We start from the raw sequence: 19,806 nt of genomic DNA, 5'->3' as shown, positions 1-19,806 counted from the left end.
TAGGACTCATGCTGCAGTGACCAATACTTTACATGATAAAAATGTGTGTGTGTGTGTGTGTGTGTGTGTTGAGAGTGTGCATGTAAGTATGAGCATGAGGGTCTGTAAGTGTGCATCCATGTGAATGTAGGAGTGTGTGTGATTGTCACTCTATATGTGTGTATGTGTGTTGTGTGTCATTATATCACATAAGTCTATCATTTCCACTGAGTTGTCTAAGATTTCAAGTTCCCTTTCAGGAAGATATTATCACTATCCCCAAGTCCGCTCAATTCTCCTACACACTAGCCCTCTCCCTGGGTAAAAATACAAGTTGATAGCAAACATCTCAATTTTGCCTCTATTGCATCCAGCTTGTAAGCCAAATACACCCTTTAAAAAATCAACTGCAATGAAAAGTGACACTTCAGGCACTTGTCACAGAAAATTCAACCAGGAACAAACTGCATTCTCTCTCTTCCCAAAAGCCCTTTTAAGAAATCTGATTATTTGAGAGAGACAGCTAACTGGACTAGTTAGCTGTCATGGCTGATTCCCTCATGACAATTTCCTCAGGGAAGAACTCACCTCTTTGAATAACATGACCTCATCTACTTACTGGCATGGCTTCACTGCCCTCAAGCATAGTGTTTTGTGTCCTCAGCTCGGCTAGTGGAAGTGTCCCTGCCTTTTGCAAAAGCAGAGGAAAAACCCTTTCCATTCATTTTCTTTCTTAATACATAACTCTGCTGTGTTTAATTTTTATTATGCTATGTTTAATTTTTTATCCTGTTTACTTTTATAAGCTTTCTTGAATACTTTTGAGAATCTCACTCAAGGGTAGCTCTCCTACAAGGCTTAAAGGGCAATTTTGTGTAAAGAAAATTGAGGTTTAGAGGGCTAGCTTATTACATTGTATCCTCACAACACACAAGATAAGACTACTTAGCAGATAAGGAAACTGAGGCTAAGAGAGGTTGAATGACTTATCTAAGGCATTTAGTTACTATAAACATGATTTATCTCTTTATATCAATAACAAAGACTAGCATAGAGTCTCCTAGGAGGCACATGGCAAATGTTTGTTGAATGACTAAATTTACTTATCTCTGAACACATACAGTCATTCAAGAAAAAAAATAAACCTTTGTATCAGTTAATTCAATATTTCGGTAAAAACAGAACTTCTGAGCCTCAGTCACCCTCCCCCATCTTGCCACTACAGTCAGATAATTTATTTTGCTTGATATGTATTAGGTTATTACAGAGTTGGTTATATCATCAGCTCATTGAACATAGAAATATGGAATTGTGGAAATAACTTTCTAAATGCAAAAGTGAGTTAAATTGTGAGAGGATACAAGTGTATTTGCTACCTTTAAAATGACATTTAAATACACTAGACAGTAGAATACAGATATCTTTTTAGACCTTCCTGGTTATATTATGTAGTTTATGAATCATATTAGTCAACTTTTCTGTTAAGAGCAATGATAGAAATGAAGTAGTAAAAAGAGTTCTGCTCAGACCAAGACCTACATAAAAGTATTTGCTCTCTCATATGGCAGGTGTCAACTGAATAGATCACATGAAATCACTGTCTTCATAGATATCATAAAGTCTATTCCAACCACTATCTCAGGATTTTCTAAGGATCAAATGTGGAAATGTTTGTAAAACTGTCTTGAAATTGTAACACATTGAATAAGTAAAGAAATAAGAACTGTTACTATCATTCAGATGTTTGCCTTCTAAAACAACTGAAAATATAACTTTAAATAATATCTGCTCTTCACTTGAGGATTTTCATTAGATCATGAAGAACAACACTGAGAAATGCTTTAATATTTAGCTCAATCTGGTATTTTAGAGATGCTTAATGTTGCTTTGCCTTTATCTTATTTCAGAAATGTTGAACCTGAACTGAAATCACTTGCCATGGGTTTCCATTCACTAACTATTCGAACACTAGGTATGATAAATATGTAGATGATAAATTCCAGGTATAAATTTTCATGTCAAAGCTCAAAGACTGAATGTAACTGATTTCCAATTATCAGAAAGTTTCTTTAAAAAGGTATAAGTAAAATATCATTTTAATGTTTGTGGTAAATGAAAAATAATGAGATAAAGGAGAACTAAATGACCTAAAAGAGAATTTCATTGTCAGTTCTATTTAGAATCAATCTGTAAGAAAAAGGCATCATCATAGTTGTATTATATCCTTTCTAAAACAAAGATCAGTGGTCTCCAAGAATTTAATTTAAGACTTAGGAATATTTCTTCCCATATGCAGAGTGCAGGACCTTCCTTCTATGCTGAGGGGCGTAATGCCCAAAACAGCTCAGGAGACCTGGGAGATTGTGCAAAACAACAGATGAGGACTTTCACAGTCCCTCAGACTAGTTCTCTAAGGCTGGGGCAGATAACCTTTAATAGAAATTTAAAATGCAGAAGGGAATGGGTGTTACTGAACTCAGGTCTGGCTGTTCCCTGTTCAAAAGCCAATATTTGAGAGGCAAGTGTTGGTAGAAAGGAAAGTTGCTTTAATCAGAAAAGCCAGCAATCTAGGGAGAAGGCAGACTCATCCCAAAACCATCTCTGAAGATTCTGCTCAGCCATGATAGTTTTTAAAGGGAAAAAGGGGAAATAATCTCAGTTAATTATTAAGGTAGGAGGTCAGATTCCTCATCATTTTTTCACTTCATGCAGACTTGCTGACTACTCCTGATCTTCCTTTGGATGCTATCTTGCCCATGTGGTCTGCTTGCAAGTTTGCTAAGGGGGCACTGGGGATAGAGAGTCAATCATTTTTAATTACTTAATTCTTCATTCCTACTTCTTTTAATCTAGGAAAAGAATCAACAGGTTAGGCAACGCATGGTGTGCATTAAGTAGAGCACAAGTCAGGAGTTAGGTTAAATGTTACCTAGTGATCTGATTTTTATAATTAAGGTTTAAGGGGAACAGAAATAGACAAACAGAAAAGGAGCAAAAGAGCTGCTTGTCAGACATCATTCCATTCCATGGGATTAGGGATGAAAGTCCATCTTCTATAATTTCATGCCGACATAGGGCATTGTATTCTTAAAGTGGAAGATGTCGACATGGATCTGTAGTATCTTTTTGCTGATAATTTTAGATGCCCACCTACATATACAGGCAGAGTAAACTACAATTATTTTGATGCCCACCAAATATAGATTATCATGAGCAATAATAATGTTAATCCCATTATCTGAAGCCAGTTCTTGGAATTGTGCTAGCCATAGATGGAGCAGCTTATGGCATGGCTACAGGCTGGTCATTAGGCGGTTAGCTTTTTCTCTTTGGTGGCAGTTATGGTATCTGCAACACAACTCAGGGATGTACATCAGACACTGGAAAGATTCTGTGACTCTGCTGTCCTAATCATTAACTGCCTGAGCTTGCTCTTTTGTGACTCAGGAAGGCCTGGGAGACTTCATCTTTTCTACAAACAAGAGGCAGGGGACATGGAGGGAACTTTGTACTTGCAGGGGCCCACAGGGTTCTGCTTGGTTTCATGGGAACTAAAATTCTAGAACTGAGCATCTTAGAATGGGGAGTGCTCTGAATGAAAGAAAGCTCAGGAAGTTGTATTTTGTTGTTGCTGTCAAATAGTAATACTATAGAATCTAGAGGCTAAAGGCCTATTTCTAAATATTCAGATGAGGTGATTAGTACAAGATTTAGAAAATTATCCTTTTCCCTTTGTTGCCATTTGCCATTTATACCATACAGTTTCCTGTTGGTAGCTTAACAACTTCTAACCTAACCCCTGTGCTACTGCTTTTTAAGACCTGTTTACATTATATGCTTATTCCTGGGAAGTAGGAAAAGGACATGATTGCTCTAGGAATTGGGGTAGGCAACTGATCATGGCCGGGAGGCAACCACCGATGGCTGAAAGAAAAGGAAATGGGAGGGCGTCAATCCTTGGGACTCTTGCAAGCAAAAGAAAGAAGCATAACTATGGCCAAGTTACAATGGAGCAGGTGTCCAACAAGTATATTTGGGAGAAAATCACAGATCCTCAAAGGTAAAAGGAGAAAATATAAAAGGTATGGGAGAGAAGGAGAAGATGGAGGTACTGTAGGATAAGGGCTGTGAGTGAGCTACAAAGTGCTAAGAGTTCTAAAGAGGATAGTTATTTCCAGCTGGCAGGAATAGTGCAAACTTTATGGAAGAGGATCATATAGTTGGAATCATACCGTAAGTAGTTTTTCAGACTGCCTTCTTTCAGTTAGCTATGTGCATTAAAGTTTCTACCTTGTCTTTTGTAGCTCTCTGTCCAATCCTGGCAGTTCCTCTAGATCCAATGGAGATGCCTCACTCCTAGAATCTAAGCTATAGAAGTTAGCAGATAGAAAGAGAATTGGGGGAGCTAGTATTCCTTCTGATATGCTGAAATGAGATTGAGAATAGAAGTTCCTCTAGAGACGTAAAATAGAAAAAAAGGAATTTTGCTATTCTGATTTTGAGCATCCTATTTTGATACGTCCAGTATATGGCCCAATGGAATCTAACTCTTCTAGGGGAGAAATACATACTGAGGACCAAATGTCCAGTCACAAACAACTGTCTGAATACAATGTAAATTGTGGAAGGTATATTAAACTGAAACAGGTATTTGGAAAACAAGTTATCTGAAGTTTTAAATTTTCAATAATATAAGACTAAGTTTGTTACCTGAAACATTTAATTCATTAAGTTTGATCAAACCAGTGCTATTTTTATATAAGAAAAATAAATTGCTGGCACATAGTTTTCATTTTTCAAAGGAATGGCTTAGATTTGTAGAAACCTGTGAATTCCTAATCCAGTTTCTCAGTAACAGTTTTCCTCAGATATATTCGTCTCAGACAGCAGTTCCTTGACATTCTAAGATTTCTCACTCTCAGAAAATTGAGACTGATTAAAAGTAAATGAAATTGGCAAAACTGTAAACTATGAATCACTACCATTTTTATGTAACAATATAAAATTTGAAAATTAGCATATCTGTAAAATCTGGTCAAGTTACTAATGCTTAGAATTAGGAGTCAATGTCAGAGTTTATTAAAATAGCAGTAAAAGCAGATGGGCACTTCTGCTATAAGACAACATGTGTGTTCCTGAAAATCCTCAAATTCTGCAAAATCATAACTACAAATAAAAACTGGGTTAGGTACAGGCCACTGAAGAGACCTAGGCATCATTATGATCAGAACATCAACAGAAGCAAAATTCAGCACCACAGGCCCTTGGACAGCCCAGGCTGCTTCAGGAGGTATTAAAAATGAATACAATCGGGCTTCCCTGGTGGCGCAGTGGTTGAGAGTCTGCCTGCCGATGCAGGGGACATGGGTTCGTGCCCCGGTCCGGGAGGATCCTGTGTGCCGCAGGGCGGCTGGGCCCGTGAGCCATGGCCACTGAGCCTGCACGTCCAGAGCCTGTGCTCCGCAATGGGAGAGGCCACAACAGTGAGAGGCCCGTGTACCGCAAAAAAAAAAAAAAAGAAAGAACACAATCAATGGAGAGAAAATGCTTCATGACTCCAAGAAGGTGGGAGTGGAGCCCTGAGGCCAAAAAAAAAAAAGCACAGCCTACCAGGAGCCTAGCACTCAGTGAAGCTGGGCCTGTGCTTCTCTGGGGAGGAAGTCCTAGTGTTGGCATTCAGTTTTTTTTTTTTTTTAAGATTTTTTTTTTTAGATGTTGGGGGTAGGAGTTTATTAATTAATTAATTAATTTTTGCTGTGTTGGGTCTTCATTTCTGTGTGAGGGCTTTCTCTAGTTGTGGCAAGCGGGGGCCACTCTTCATCTCGGTGCACGGGCCTCTCACTATCGTGGCCTCTCTTGTTGTGGAGCACAGGCTCCAGACGCGCAGGCTCAGTAGTTGCGGCTCACGGGCCTACTTGCTCCGCAGCATGTGGGATCCTCCCAGACCAGGGCTCGAACCCGTGTCCCCTGCATTAGCAGGCAGATTCTCAACCACTGTGCCACCAGGGAAGCCCCCACCTTTTAATTTACTTAAAAATAGAGTTGAAAAATCTCTTGCCTTTGCAGCAATTGAGCTGAGAGATTTTCCCTTTCCCTGTGAAGTTATAACTCTACTCCTGCTATCCTAGCTGTCCTTCCTTGCCTAAGAAAAATTACATATGAACCAATATAACTTCTATGTTTTACTGACAACATTCTCCTTTTTACCAACCAGGCTTAATTGGCATTATAAGAAGAACAATGTACAGGCATATAATTTTCCTTCTTCCCTATACGTGTTGGCATGGTGAGGGTAGATAAAAGATGTCTATGCTATTGTATGTGATTTGAGCTTTGGAGATTCCTCATAATCTTGATTCTTGAGTAGAGTTAGGCCAAATCAATGGACAAGTGCTCCAAAATATTTTTTTTCAAAATTTTTAATTTCTACATAATCCAAATATATCAGTGTGGAATATCACTTTTTCCTTTGAAATATGTTCCTTGGGTTGACATCTTCTCATCTTACGTTGCAGGAGGAATTCCAGCTCCTATATATTTTGGGGCTCTGATTGATAGAGCTTGTATGAAGTGGTCTGTCAACAACTATGGGAAGCAAGGGTCTTGTCGGATATACAATTCCACATTATATGGGTAAGTTCTCATAAATATATTTCATTAATTGATTTTTTCCTTTGACTATGTTAATTACTAAAGAATGAGATATTTTCAGTGTAATAATAATATTAGGAATTATAGCTACCATTTAATAAACTTTGTAAACAACTCAAAGTTATAGAATTAATTCCATTCAGTTAAACCTAATAATTGTTCAAAGTATCTTTTGCATAAAGCTTCTCAACATTTAGTTAATAATGTTATTAGTTAATAATGTTATGAGGCGACTGCTTCTCAACCTACCAGGTCAGTGGTCATCAATCTTTCCTGCTCATTATAATCACCTGAGGAGCTTTAAAAACTATTTATTTTTTTCCTTTTTTTTTTTTTTTGGCTGTGCCATGCAGCTTGCAGGATCTTAGTTCCCCAACCAGGGATTGAACCCGCACCCTTAGCAGTAAAAACATGGAGTCCTAACCACTGGACCACCAGGGAATTCCCCCAAAATGCTAACTTCTATTTTGAAATACTTATTTCAATTTTGATTTTATTGGTCAGGGGGTGTGGCCTGGGGAATGGGAGTTTTAAAATCTCCTTAGGTGATTCTTATGTTCAATCAAAGCCGAGAATCCTTGGACTAGACCATGTGTACTAGGTAATTTTATGTGGCCTTGTGAAAAATTTTCAGTAGACTACAGGGCAGGGCTTCGTAGACAGCAAGCCTATAAGGTAAACACTGGCTCCTGGTTCAATATAAATGGATTCAATCTGATTATCTCACAGTCAGTTCATTTCCTTTATAATCTGTTCTCATTACACATGAACTAATCTGTCTCTGAGAAAGTTAAACATTCCAAATATACCTTATTTTACGGAAAGCACTTGGGCAGATCGTGAACCATCCTTAGTTTCTGTGGGTTAATCGTCCTTTAAAAATAATCACAAACTTCTTATGCTCCAATCAAAAGAATCACTGAAATTGCTACTTCAATGTTTTTATGTAAGATTTCAAATATTATTTTTTAAAGGCCTTCTGCATACTGAAGAGCAACACTGTAAAGTGTTTTCCAAGTAAAAACTGACTTTTTTTCTCTTTTCACAGAAATACTTTCTTTGGCTTGACTACAGGCTTAAAACTCCCAGCTCTTGTTTTATATGTTGTATTAATTTCTGTTATGAAGAAAAAATATCAAGGAAAAGATATCAAGACATCAGAAAATGAAAGAAAATCCGTGAACGAAGCGAACTTAGAACCGTTAAGTAGTGATGCCGCAGTGGACCGTGAAACACATATTTAAGGGGAGAAAAAAATTCTTCTGCTGCTGTGTTTTCAACTAACATTGTATTAATTGAGTAGGATGTTATTTCTGAGCAGTTCCTGGTCCCTTCACTGACAATTTTCACATTCTATACTAATGATGGAACAATGAATCACCTATGAATTTATGACAATGAAACAAACTATAAATGGGAAAAAATGGGAGTACTCATTGTTAAGGTGTGGCTATGCATTTGTGGTTAAGATTAGAATATATGATCCATACAAAGTTAAAGTGAAAGGTATGGTTAATATGTAATAGAAGAAAATGTATTTGCTCAGGTAATTGTAACGCAATAAAACCGGTGACTAGAAGATAGGTAGAGGTGAAAAAGGAAGAGAGAAATTAATAGTCTAAATAAGAAGAAAAGCTTAATACCTTTCTTTTTAAAACAAGAACCAAAACCAGTTTGGACAATGTTACTCAAGCCTAAAGTCTAGTATGATGGAGGGCTTATGCTATCGTGACATCTGTCATTCATGTGTTAAGTCATATATTTCCCAGACCTTATTAATTTCTAATTTGACTATCAGCACTTGATACATCTTCTTCCAACCTCTCATTAAAATACTGCTGAAGAAATAGAACTAATAGAAAATTTCCAAGCTGCAACTGTCAGACAACATATTACAGAATGTGTTAAGTTTCTTTCAAGCACATGGATATGGATTAAGAAACGCTGACATTAACCTGAGAAAGCAAAGCCCATTTAAAAGATGTGTCTTCATTTTGTTTGTCTGCTCTGGCAGAAATGGAGTCTGCACCAAATCATTTACCAACTCTCTCTCAATTGCATGGCTTTTTGTGTGTTTCTGTTTGGTGCACAGAGATCTTTCACACCCTCACAAGTAGGATAAGAAGTAGAGTGAATGAGAACAAATATTTGAATACAGCATTTGCTAGTGATGGCAGCTTTATTATAGTGAATGCTAGAAGTTGTAGTTTTTACTCTGAATAGCAAAAAAAAAAAAAAAAAGTGGGTCATCAGAATCAACTGTGAAACACTTTTTTAAAAGAAACCACAATCATACACCCACATGAGAGTCTGATTCAAAACATTTGTGATACAGCCAGGACATCTCCTTTAAAAAAAAATTCACATAGAGCCCTTGATAAAGAGACACAAAAAAACAAACCACATGACAGGAGAAGATGTTCCTGAGTATACCAAAGTCACACAACATGAATGCTTGCTACAATCTCAGAATTACACTGGAAGTTATATATATTAACCTATTCTCAAACAGTAAACCTGAGAAAAGATTCATTAATCACAAAAGCAGAAATTTGGAAAAATCACCCACAGCTGGTTACTGTGTGACAGGTCTGATGGGATCTTGTATCATTAAAAAAAAAAGACAGAAAATTACAGAGCTGTGTTTTAAAACATTGCAAAGAAAATAAAGGCACTATCTTGAATATTTATTTCTTTACCAATTATCGAATGTCAAAAATCTGACAGGTAAAATGAAATATAACAGTAAACAAAAACAAAGAATTACACTATCTCATGGAGCGCTTTACAATGGTGTGTTAGTTTCTGTTTTATAACAAAGGGAATCAATTATACATATACATATGTCCCCATATCTCTTCCCTCTTGCATCTCCCTCCCTCCCACCCTCCGTATCCCACCCCTCTAGGTGGTCACAAAGCACTGAGCTGATCTCCCTGTGCTATGCGGCTGCTTCCCACTGGCTATCTATTTTACGTTTGGTAGTGTATATATGTCCATGCCAATCTCTCACTTTGTCCCAGCTTACCCTTCCCCCTCCCCATATCCTCAAGTCCATTCTTTAGTAGGTCTGTGTCTTTATTCCCATCTTGCCCCTACGTTCTTCAGGACCATTTTTTTTTTTTTAGATTCCAAATATATGTGTTAGCATACAGCATTTGTTTTCCTCTTTCTGACTTACTTCACTCTGTATGACAGACTCTAGGTCCATCCACCTCATTACAAATAATTCAATTTCGTTTCTTTTTATGGCTGACTAATATTCCATTGTATATATTTGGCACATCTTCTTTATCCATTCATCTGTTGATGGACACTTAGGTTGCTTCCATGTCCTGGCTATTGTAAATAGAGCTGCAATGAACATTGTGGTACATGACTCTTTTTGAATTATGGTTTTCTCAGGCTATATGCCCAGTAGTGGGATTGCTGGGTCGTATGGTAGTTCTATTTTTAGTTTTTTGAGGAACCTCCATACTGTTCTCCATAGTGGCTGTATCAATTTACATTCCCACTAACAGTGCAAGAGGGTTCCCTTTCCTCCACACCCTCTCCAGCATATATACGGGTCTTGTTTTTGTATCCATTCAGCCAGTCTATGTCTTTTGGTTGGAGCATTTAATCCATTTATATTTAAGGTAATTATCAATATGCATGTTCGTATTCCCAGTTTCTTAATTGTTTTGGCTTTGTTATTGCAGGTCTTTCCCTTCTCTTGTGTTTCCTGCCTAGAGAAGTTCCTCTAGCATTTGTTGTAAAGCTGGTTTGGTAGTGCTGAATTCTCTTATCCTTTTCTTCTCTGTAAAGGTTTCAATTTCTCCATCAAATCTGAATGAGATCCTTGCTGAGTAGAGTAATCTTGGTTGTAGGATTTTCTCCTTCATCACTTTAAATATGTCCTGCCAGTCCCTTCTGGCTTGCAGAGTGTCTGCTGAAAGATCAGCTGTTAACCTTATGGGGATTCCCTTGTGTGTTATTTGTTGTTTTTCCCTTGCTGCTTTTAATATTTTTTCATTGTATTTAATTTTTGGTGGTTTGATTAATATGTGTCTTGGCATGTTTCTCCTTGGATTTATCCTGTATGAGACTCTCTGTGCTTCCTGGACTTGACCAACTATTTCCTTTCCCATACTAGGGAAGTTTTCAACTATAATCTCTTCAAATATTTTCTCATTCCCTTTCTTTTTCTCTTCTTATTCTGGAACCCCTATAATTCGAATATTGGTGCATTTAATGTCCCAGAGTTCTCTGAGACTGTCCTCAGTTCTTTTCATTCTTTCTTCTTTATTCTGCTCTGCAGTAGTTATTTTCACTACTTTATCTTCCAGGTCACTTATCCGTTCTTCTACCTCAGTTATTCTGCTATTGATCCCTTCTAGAGAATTTTAAATTTCATTTATTGTGTTGTTCATCATTGTTTGATTGTTCTTTAGTTCTTCTAGGTCCTTGTTAAATGTTTCTTGCATTTTGACTATTCTATATCCAAGATTTTGGATCATCTTTACTATCATTATTCTGAATTCTTTTTCAGGCAGACTGCCTATTTCCTCTTCATTTGTTAGGTCTGGTGGGTTTTTACCTTGCTCCTTCATCTGCTGTGTGTTTTTCTGTCTTCTCATTTTGCTTAACGTACTGTGTTTGGGGTCTCCTTTTCTCAGGCTGCAGGTTCATAGTTCCCGTTGTTTTTTGTGCCTGTCCCCAGCGGCTAAGGTTTGTTTAGTGGGTTGTGTAGGGTTCCTGGTGGAGGGGAATAGTGCCTGTGTTCTGGTGGATGAGGCTGGATCTTGTCTCTCTGGTGGGCAGGTCCACGTCTGGTGGTGTGTTTTGGGGGTGTCTGTGGCCTTATTATGATTTTAGGCAGCCTCTCTGCTAATGGGTGGGGTTGTGTTCCTGTCTTGCTAGTTGTTTGGCATAGGGTGTCCAGCACTGTAGCTTGCTGGTCGTTGAGTGAAGCTGGGTCTTGGCGTTGAGATGGAGATCTCTGGGAGATTTTTGCCGTTTGATATTACATGGAGCTGGGAGGTCCCTTGTGGACCAGTGTCCTGAAGTTGGCTCTCCCACCTCAGAGGCACATCACTGACTCCTGGCTGCAGCACCAAGAGCCTTTCATCCACACAGCTCAGAATAAAAGGGAGAAAATATGAAAGAAAGAAAGAAGGAGAGAGAGAGAAAGAAAGGAAGGAAGGAAGGAAGAAAGAAAGAAGATAAAATAAAATAAAGTGAAATAAAATAAAGTTATTAAAATAAAAGATAATTATTAAGAAAAAAATTTTAAAAAGTAACAAAAACAAAAACGGATGGATAGAACCCTAGGACAAATGGTAAAAGCAAAGCTATACTGACAAAATCACACACAGAAGCATACACATACACACTCACAGAGGAAAAGGGAAAAAAAATATATATCTTTGCTCCCAAAGCCCACCTCCTCGATTTTGGATGATTCGTTGTCTATTCATGTATTCCACAGAGGCAGGGTACATCAAGTTGATTGTGGAGCTTTAATCCGCTGCTTCTGCGGCTGCTGGGAGAGATTTCCCTTTCTCTTCTTTGTTCTCACAGCTCCCGGGGTTCAGCTTTGGATTTGGCCCCGCCTCTGCATGTAGGTCACCTGAGGGCGTCTGTTCTTCGCTCAGACAGGACGGGGTTAAAGGAGCCGCTGACTCGGGGCTCTGGCTCACTCAGGCCGGTGGGAGGGAGGGGCACGGATGCGAGGCGAGCCTGAAGCGGCAGAGGCCGGCGTGACGTTGAAACAGCCTGAGGCGCGCCGTGCATTCTCCCGGGGGAGTTGTCCCTGGATCCCGGGACCCTGGCAGTGGCGGGCTGCACAGGCTCCCCAGAAGGGGGATGTGTATAGTGACCTGTGCTCGCACACAGGCTTCTTGGTGGCGGCAGCAGCAGCCCTAGCGTCTCATGCCCGTCTCTGGGGTCCGCGCTTTTAGCCGCGACTCGCGCCCGTCTCTGGAGCTCCTTTAAGCAGCGCTCTGAATCCCCTCTCCTCGCGCACCAGGAAACAAAGAGGGAAGAAAAAGTCTCTTGCCTCTTCGGCAGGTCCAGACTTTTCCCGGACTCCCTCCCAGCTAGCCGTGGCGCACTAATCCCCTGCAGGCTGTGTTCACGCCGCCAACCCCAGTCCTCTCCCGGCGCCGCGACCGAAGCCCGAGCCTCAGCTCCCAGCCCCGCCCGCCCCGGCGGGTGAGCAGACAAGCCTCTCGGGCTGGTGAGTGCCTGGCGGCACCGATCCTCTCTGCGGGAATCTCCCCGCTTTGCCCCCGCATCCCTGTTGCTGCGCTCTCCTCCGCGGCCCCGAAACTTTCCCCCTCCGCCACCCGCAGTCTCCGCCCGCGAAGGGGCTTCCTAGTGTGTGGAAACATTTCGTCCTTCACAGCTCTCTCCCACTGGTGCAGGTCCCATCCCTATCCTTTTGTCTCTGTTTATTCTTTTTTCTTTTGCCCTACCCAGGTACGTGGGGGGTTTCTTACCTTATGGGAGGTCTGAGGTCTTCTGCCAGCGTTCAGTAGGTGTTCTGTAGGAGTTATTCCACGTGTAGATGTATTTCTTATGTATTTGTGGAGAGGAAGGTGAGCTCAGCATCTTACTTTTCCGCCATCTTGAAGCTCCTCCCCGTTTGTAGATTTTTTTGATGATGGCCGTTCTGACCGGTATGAGGTGATATTTCACTGTAGTTTTGATTTGCATTTCTCTAATGATTAATGATGTTGAGCATTCTTTCATGTGTTTGTTGGCAATCTGTATATGTTCTTTGGAGAAAGGTCTATTTAGGTCTTCTGCCGATTTTTGATTTGGGTTGTTTCTTTGATATTGAGCTGCGTGAGCTGCTAGTAAATTTTGGAGATTAATCCTTTGTCAGTTGCTTCATTTGCAAATATTTTCTCCCATTCTGAGGGTTGTCTTTTTGTCTTGTGTATGGTTTCCTTTGCTGTGCTAAAGCTTGTAAGTTTCATTATGTCCCATTTATTTTTGTTTTTATTTCCATTTCTCTAGGAGGTGGGTCAAAAAGGATCTTGCTGTGATTTATGTCATAGAGTGTTCTGCCTATGTTTTCCTCTAAGAGTTTTAGAGTGTCTGGCCCTATATTTAGGTCTTTAATCCATTTTGAGTTTATTTTTGTGTATGGTGTTAGGGAGTGTTCTAATTTCATTCTTTTACATGTAGCTGTCCAGTTATCCCAGCACCACTTACTGAAGAGGCTTTTCTCCACTGTATATTCTTGCCTCCTTTATCAAAGATAAAGGCTTTTCTCCACTGTATATTCTTGCCTCCTTTATCAAAGATAAGGTGACCATATGTGTGTGGGCTTATCTCTGGGCTTTCTATCCTGTTCCATTGATCTATATTTCTGTTTTTGTGCCAATACCATAGTGTCTTGATTACTGTCGCTTTGTAGTATAGTCAGAAGTGAGGGAGCCTGATTCCTCCAGCTCCCTTGTTCTTTCTCACAATTGCTTTGGCTATTTGGGGCCTTTTGTGTTTCCATACAAATTTTGAAATTTTTTGTTCTAGTTCTGTGAAAAATGCCAGTGGTGGTTTGATAGGGATTGCATTGAATCTGGAGATTGCTTTGGGTAGTATAGTCATTTTCACAATGTTGATTCTTCCAATCCAAGAACATGGTATATCTCTCCATCTATTTGTATCATCTTTAATTTCTTTCCCCAGTGTCTTATAATTTTCTGCATACAGGTCTTTTGACTCCTTAGGTAGGTTTATTCCTAGATATTTTATTCTTTTTGTTGCAGTGGTAAATGGGAGTGTTTCCTTAATTTCACTTTCAGATTTTTCATCATTAGTGTATAGGAATGCAAGAGATTTCTGTGCATTAATTTTGTATCCTGCTACTGTACCACATTCATTGATTAGCTCTAGTAGTTTTCTGGTAGCATGTTTAAGATTCTCTACATATAGTATCATGTCATCTGCAGACAGTGACAGCTTTACTTCTCCTTTTCTGATTTGGATTCCTTTTATTTCTTTCTCTTCTCTGATTGCTGTGGCTAAAACTTCCAAATCTATGTTGAATAATAGTGGTGAGAATGGCAACCTTGTCTTGTTCTTGATCTTAGTGGAAATGGTTTCAGTTTTTCACCATTGAGGACGATGTTGGCTGTGGGTTTGTCATATATGGCCTTTATTATGTTGAGGAAAGTTCCCTCTATGCCTACTTTCTGCAGGGTTTTTATCATAAATGGGTGTTGAATTTTGTTGAAAGCTTTCTCTGCATCGATTGAGATGATCATATGGTTTTTCTCCTTCAGTTTGTTAATATGGTGTATCACATTGATTGATTTGCATATATTGAAGAATCTTTGCATTCCTGGGATAAACCCCACTTGATCATGGTATGTGATCCTTTTAATGTACTGCTGGATTCTGTTTGCTAGTATTTTGTTGAGGATTTTTGCCTCTGTGTTCATCAGTGATATTGGCCTGTAGTTTTCTTTCTTTGGGACATCTTTGTCTGGTTTTGGTATCAGGGTGATGGTGGCCTCGTAGAATGAGTTTGGGAGTGTTCCTCCCTCTGCTATGTTTTGGAAGAATTTGAGAAGGATAGGTGTTAACTCTTCTCTAAATGTTTGATAGAATTCGCCTGTGAAGCCATCTGGTCCTGGGCTTTTGTTTGTTGTAAGAATTTTAATCACAGTTTCAATTTCAGTGCTTGTGATTGGTCTGTTCATATTTCCAATTCTTCCTGGTTCAGTCTCGGAAGGTTGTGCATTTCTAAGCATTTGTCCATTTCTTCCAGGTTGTCTATTTTATTGGCATATAGTTGCTTGTAGTAATCTCTCATGATCCTTTGTATTTCTGCAGTGTCAGTTGTTATTTCTCCTTTTTCATTTCTAATTCTATTGATTTGAGTCTTCTCCCTTTTTTTTTCTTGATGAACTTACACTTAAAGGGGAAGAAGAACATTAACAAGATTAAAGTATAAAATGTTATAATGTTCTATAAATTAAAAGAATAAATTTATATGTGATATGTGCAGTGAAGGAAAGGAACATTAACACATATACAGTAGATTATTTGATCTACTTTAGAACCCAGGAATCCAAAATAAATATTAATATTTAATTCAATGGCATTTATTAAACATGAATACAGATCCTAGGGGAAAAAATTCAACAGAGATAAGAATATGATAAGTAAAATTTTCAAGGAAGCAAAATAATGCAAGATGTAGTTAAAATATGCATTGGATAAAATTGAAAGAAGACAATGGCCAAAACCCCAAATCCATGATAAAGAAGATACATTTGAAAAATCTGTGAAAATGTGGAAGAAAAAGGTAAAGAAACAATTTGTAAAAGAAAGGTAGGTGACTTAGAGGACAAACTAAAGCACCAACCTAAGAAATCTATTTTTGAGGAAGAAATCAGAGTTGGAAAAGAAGCATTAATCAGAGATGTAGTGGAAGAATGCCTTCCTGCTCTGAAGAAAGACTTGAGTATCCAGACTGAGGTCTCCTTATTTACACCATGTCTTCACACTCCCTTCCATTTTCATGCAATTGAGTCTTTGATCATGATATTTCTCTCTCCTGAAATACTCTTTTTTACCATGTAACTGCTTCTCAGAATTCAGATCTAAGCTTAATCACCATTCCTTCAATGTCTCAGACTTCTTAATTGGTGAGAAATTTTCCAGTGTATTTGTAGTAATGCAGCTCTTATCAAAATGGTAATTTTACATTTATTATGATTATTTAGTAACTGTCTGTCTCCCCCCCAGTCATAAGCTCTAGGAAAGTAGGAAGTGAACTCATTTTACCTACTTATTTTATTCCCAGAATCTAGCTTGGTGCCAGACAAATAGGTGCTTTATCAATTATTTTTGAAAGAATGAATGAGTGAATGAACTCCAAAAATGCCAGTCACATGAATGTTATAAATAAGAACTAAAAACCATGTGCAAAAATAAAAATAGCTGTATTAAGTCATTGGATAGGGAGTGATGATTTCTGATGTTTTGAAGATTTTCTTTAATATCTTTCAACAAAAAAAATTTTTTTTAAATGTCAAAAAAGTGGTTTTTGACTGCCATCTACATGCTAAGCATGAGATAAAAATATTTATGAAATAGAATCTTGGCCCTTTGGGAGCCCACAAATGAGGTGGAGAATAGGCATATAAATGTAGGATAATATACACTGTAATCAATACTATAATAGAATCAAAAAGTGTTCATGTATCTCATTCATAGGGACCATGCTAGTCTCTCTGTTTCAATTTCAACATATATATTTCTGGAGATTTTACCCCCTCCAAAAAAAAATATTGAGAATTTATCACAACAAATTTGGCAGTGGCCATTGTCACTCTCCTCTTGCGTGCCTTCTACCCTTCCTAAGTAGACTTGCTCACCACCTGGAAACCAAGAAGATGATTAGACAAGCAGTATGATTTCCCCAACACCAACTCCAAACCTGACTGTCATAGTTTATAAGACTAAAATATTTTGTAAAGGGAGTGTTGGTAGAAGTAGTTGAAAGGTAGAAATTTAAAAATTATCACTAAAAAACAACAACAAAACCCCACAGACACACCTCTGACTCCCAACCAGTCTCCATTGTTAAACTCGAGGCTGTTTCAAGTTCTATCCTTAGAAGCTTATACCTTTGAATTGAGACTTTGTTTAAATTGGAAGAGATCATATATTTATCAGGTACTTCACAGTAGAAGTGAGATTCTAATCATTTTAAAGCAATAGGTTTTTAAAAGGAGTGGAAATGGAAAACAATGAAGATATTCAGAAAGCAAGGGCAAAGGTAACAGAAAAGTGGGATGATTAGCACCAAAAATCTTTTGTCTATTCCCCATTTTGTTTAAGACTGATCTTATCAATAATGATTCTATACTTTTAAACCCTCTGTAAAAATGTTCCTTTGAGTCACATTCATCTTTAAAAACCCTTCATTTGTTTAATGATTCTAATAATATGTCTGTACTCTGTTTTATATCTGAGTTTGGTTTGGATGATTGCTTTGCCTATTCAGACTGTGTTTTTTATTACCTTTTTATGTCATAATTTTTTGTTGAAGGTCATAAATGTAGTATAGGACAGTTGATACAGAGGTAAATATTTTTCCTACTTGGAGATGAGCATATCTTTCCTTCTACTAGGCCTGTAGCATGGGGTTTCTATCAGGAGTGGGGCTGGATTTGAAGTTTGTTGTTGCTGTGGTTACCCTTAGTGCATCAAGGGCTTCAAATTCCTCTAGGGAAACCTTGTATTTAGGGTCTACTCCCCATGTGGATTTGGTTCTCCCTTTGCCCTGTTACCCACAAACAATCTGTCTCTTGCTGCTGTCCCCAATTTATCCCACTTTTATTTTTACTGTATGCTTGGGTTTTTTTTTAATATATATATATATTTTAAATTTATTTATTTAGTTTTGGCTGTGTTGGGTCTTCGTTGCTGCTCGCGGGCTTTCTCTAGTTGTGTGCCACTCTTCATTGGGGTGCGCCGGCTTCTCACTGCGGTGCTTCTCGTTGCAGAGCAGGGCTCCAGGCGCGTGTGCTTCAGTAGTTGCTGTGCGTGGGCTCAGTAGTTGTGGCGCACGGGCTTAGTTGCTCCACGGCATGTGGGATCTTCCAGGACCAGGGCTCAAACCCGTGTCCCCTGCATTGGCAGGCGGATTCTTAACCACTGTGCCACCAGGGAAGTCTCTGTATGCTTGTTACCATGGGTGGACGTGGGTATGGAGGAGGGAGACAGGCAGACTGGGTAAACCAGCGTTTGCGGGTGACGTGCCCCTCTCCCAGGAGTGGAGCTTTTCTTCCTGCTTTCCTTCTCAGCTGCAGGAGTTTTCACCAGCACCCTCAAGCTACAGTTTTTGTTGATCATCCCCACTGAAGAGAAAAGCTTCCATTCCTTAGAGGAGAAAAGGGAGACTGGTGTGAGCAGAATGGGAAAAGGAGCTGCTGTTCTGCCCCAGCTGGCACCCCTGGTGTCCTCTCTAACCTCCCCCGAATGGCTGGTGGAGGTTCTGGAGGAATCAGCTGCAAGAGGTGTGAACCCCCTTCTGTTGGCCACCTTCAGGGGCTTCACTTTCTCATGCCAACCCACACTTGGTCTTTAGCAACTCATTAAAAATTTCCATCTGAATCTTGTACTGACTTATTTGGTATTAAGTGGTTTCTGCCCCAAGTCAGTAAATGTTCAAATCCTGCTTCTCCCTGTGGGATCCTGACTCTAGCTATCCAGTTAGCTGTTTATCCACTAACCTCAGCTCACTGATGGGTTCAAGAAAAGTTGTAATTTACATTTTTTCCAGCTTTTTCTTATTATAAGAGTATGGATGCAATACTTTTTCCTGCTCTGTGAATGTCTGAGCTGAAACCAGAAGTCTCACTTTTATTCCCTTGATGTAAAGGAAAGTGTGTTTCAGTTAACTTTAGGAATTTTCAAGACCTAGTTGACTTATATGAGAGTACCTCTCTTCCTTTCCCTCACCTGATGCTAGTCAATAGATTCTCCAATAATTAGGAAATTATCTATTTGGTAAACAATTCTAAGTACAGCTATCATTCTGAAATAGACCTTTCCTAAACTCACTCATTCCACAGGGCCAAGTCATCAGGCAAGAAGTCTTTTATTTTGTTTCTATTGAGTTCCTTCTATCTTCTCAGTTGAATGTTTTAAGACTGACTGGAAATTTTTTTAAAACAGTGAGTCTGGTTTTGTTATGCTGGATTTTTTACCCAAAGATTTATCCCTAGCACCTGTGCATAAAGAGTTCTAGTGATGTTCACCCAGCAATATCTCCCATATTCTTATGATCTGTTCATTAATATAAAGTCTCCAGACAACTGATAAGAAAATAACAAATAACGCCATTAAGAATAAAGGTGGAAGAAAAGGTGTAATCTTGCAAATACATCTGATGTTTGGGATGACTACAAGAATATTTCCAATGTGGCGAAGTTGCTAGACGTTATTAGGTGTGTACTATGCTGGGTCTGCAAGGGATTTTTCTCCCAGGTCTTAAGGAAACATGCAGAGCTATGAAAAGAATGAGGTTTTCCACACATATTAAAGCCACTTAAATATGTCTTCCTCCATACTAACCATTCTAAGAAACTCAGCATAGTATATCTTTACTTTGGGAAGAATCTCTCTCTCTCTTCCCCTCCCTTCATAATTTCTATTGCTGTCATT

General features: G+C 38.9%; 1 protein-coding gene across 1 annotated transcript in view; it reads left to right on the top strand.

Annotated features, from left to right (window-relative positions):
• Positions 1-7,874, top strand: part of LOC307194738 (solute carrier organic anion transporter family member 1B3-like) — a gene marked incomplete at both ends in the record, with an annotated part of 53,256 nt that extends 45,382 nt beyond the window's left edge. The window contains 3 exons of the mRNA XM_079938043.1: positions 1,887-1,951; positions 6,495-6,612; positions 7,679-7,874. Of these exons, the coding sequence (XP_079794169.1) occupies positions 1,887-1,951; positions 6,495-6,612; positions 7,679-7,874 (379 nt within the window). The remainder of the gene's footprint in view (positions 1-1,886; positions 1,952-6,494; positions 6,613-7,678) is intronic.
• Between the last annotated feature and the right edge of the window lie 11,932 nt (positions 7,875-19,806).

This window comes from Stenella coeruleoalba, assembly GCF_951394435.1.
Source record: "Stenella coeruleoalba genome assembly, chromosome: 11".
NCBI classification, from domain to species: domain Eukaryota; kingdom Metazoa; phylum Chordata; class Mammalia; order Artiodactyla; family Delphinidae; genus Stenella; species Stenella coeruleoalba.
Note: the sequence above shows the minus strand (reverse complement) of the source record. Positions and strands in the feature narration are given on the sequence as shown.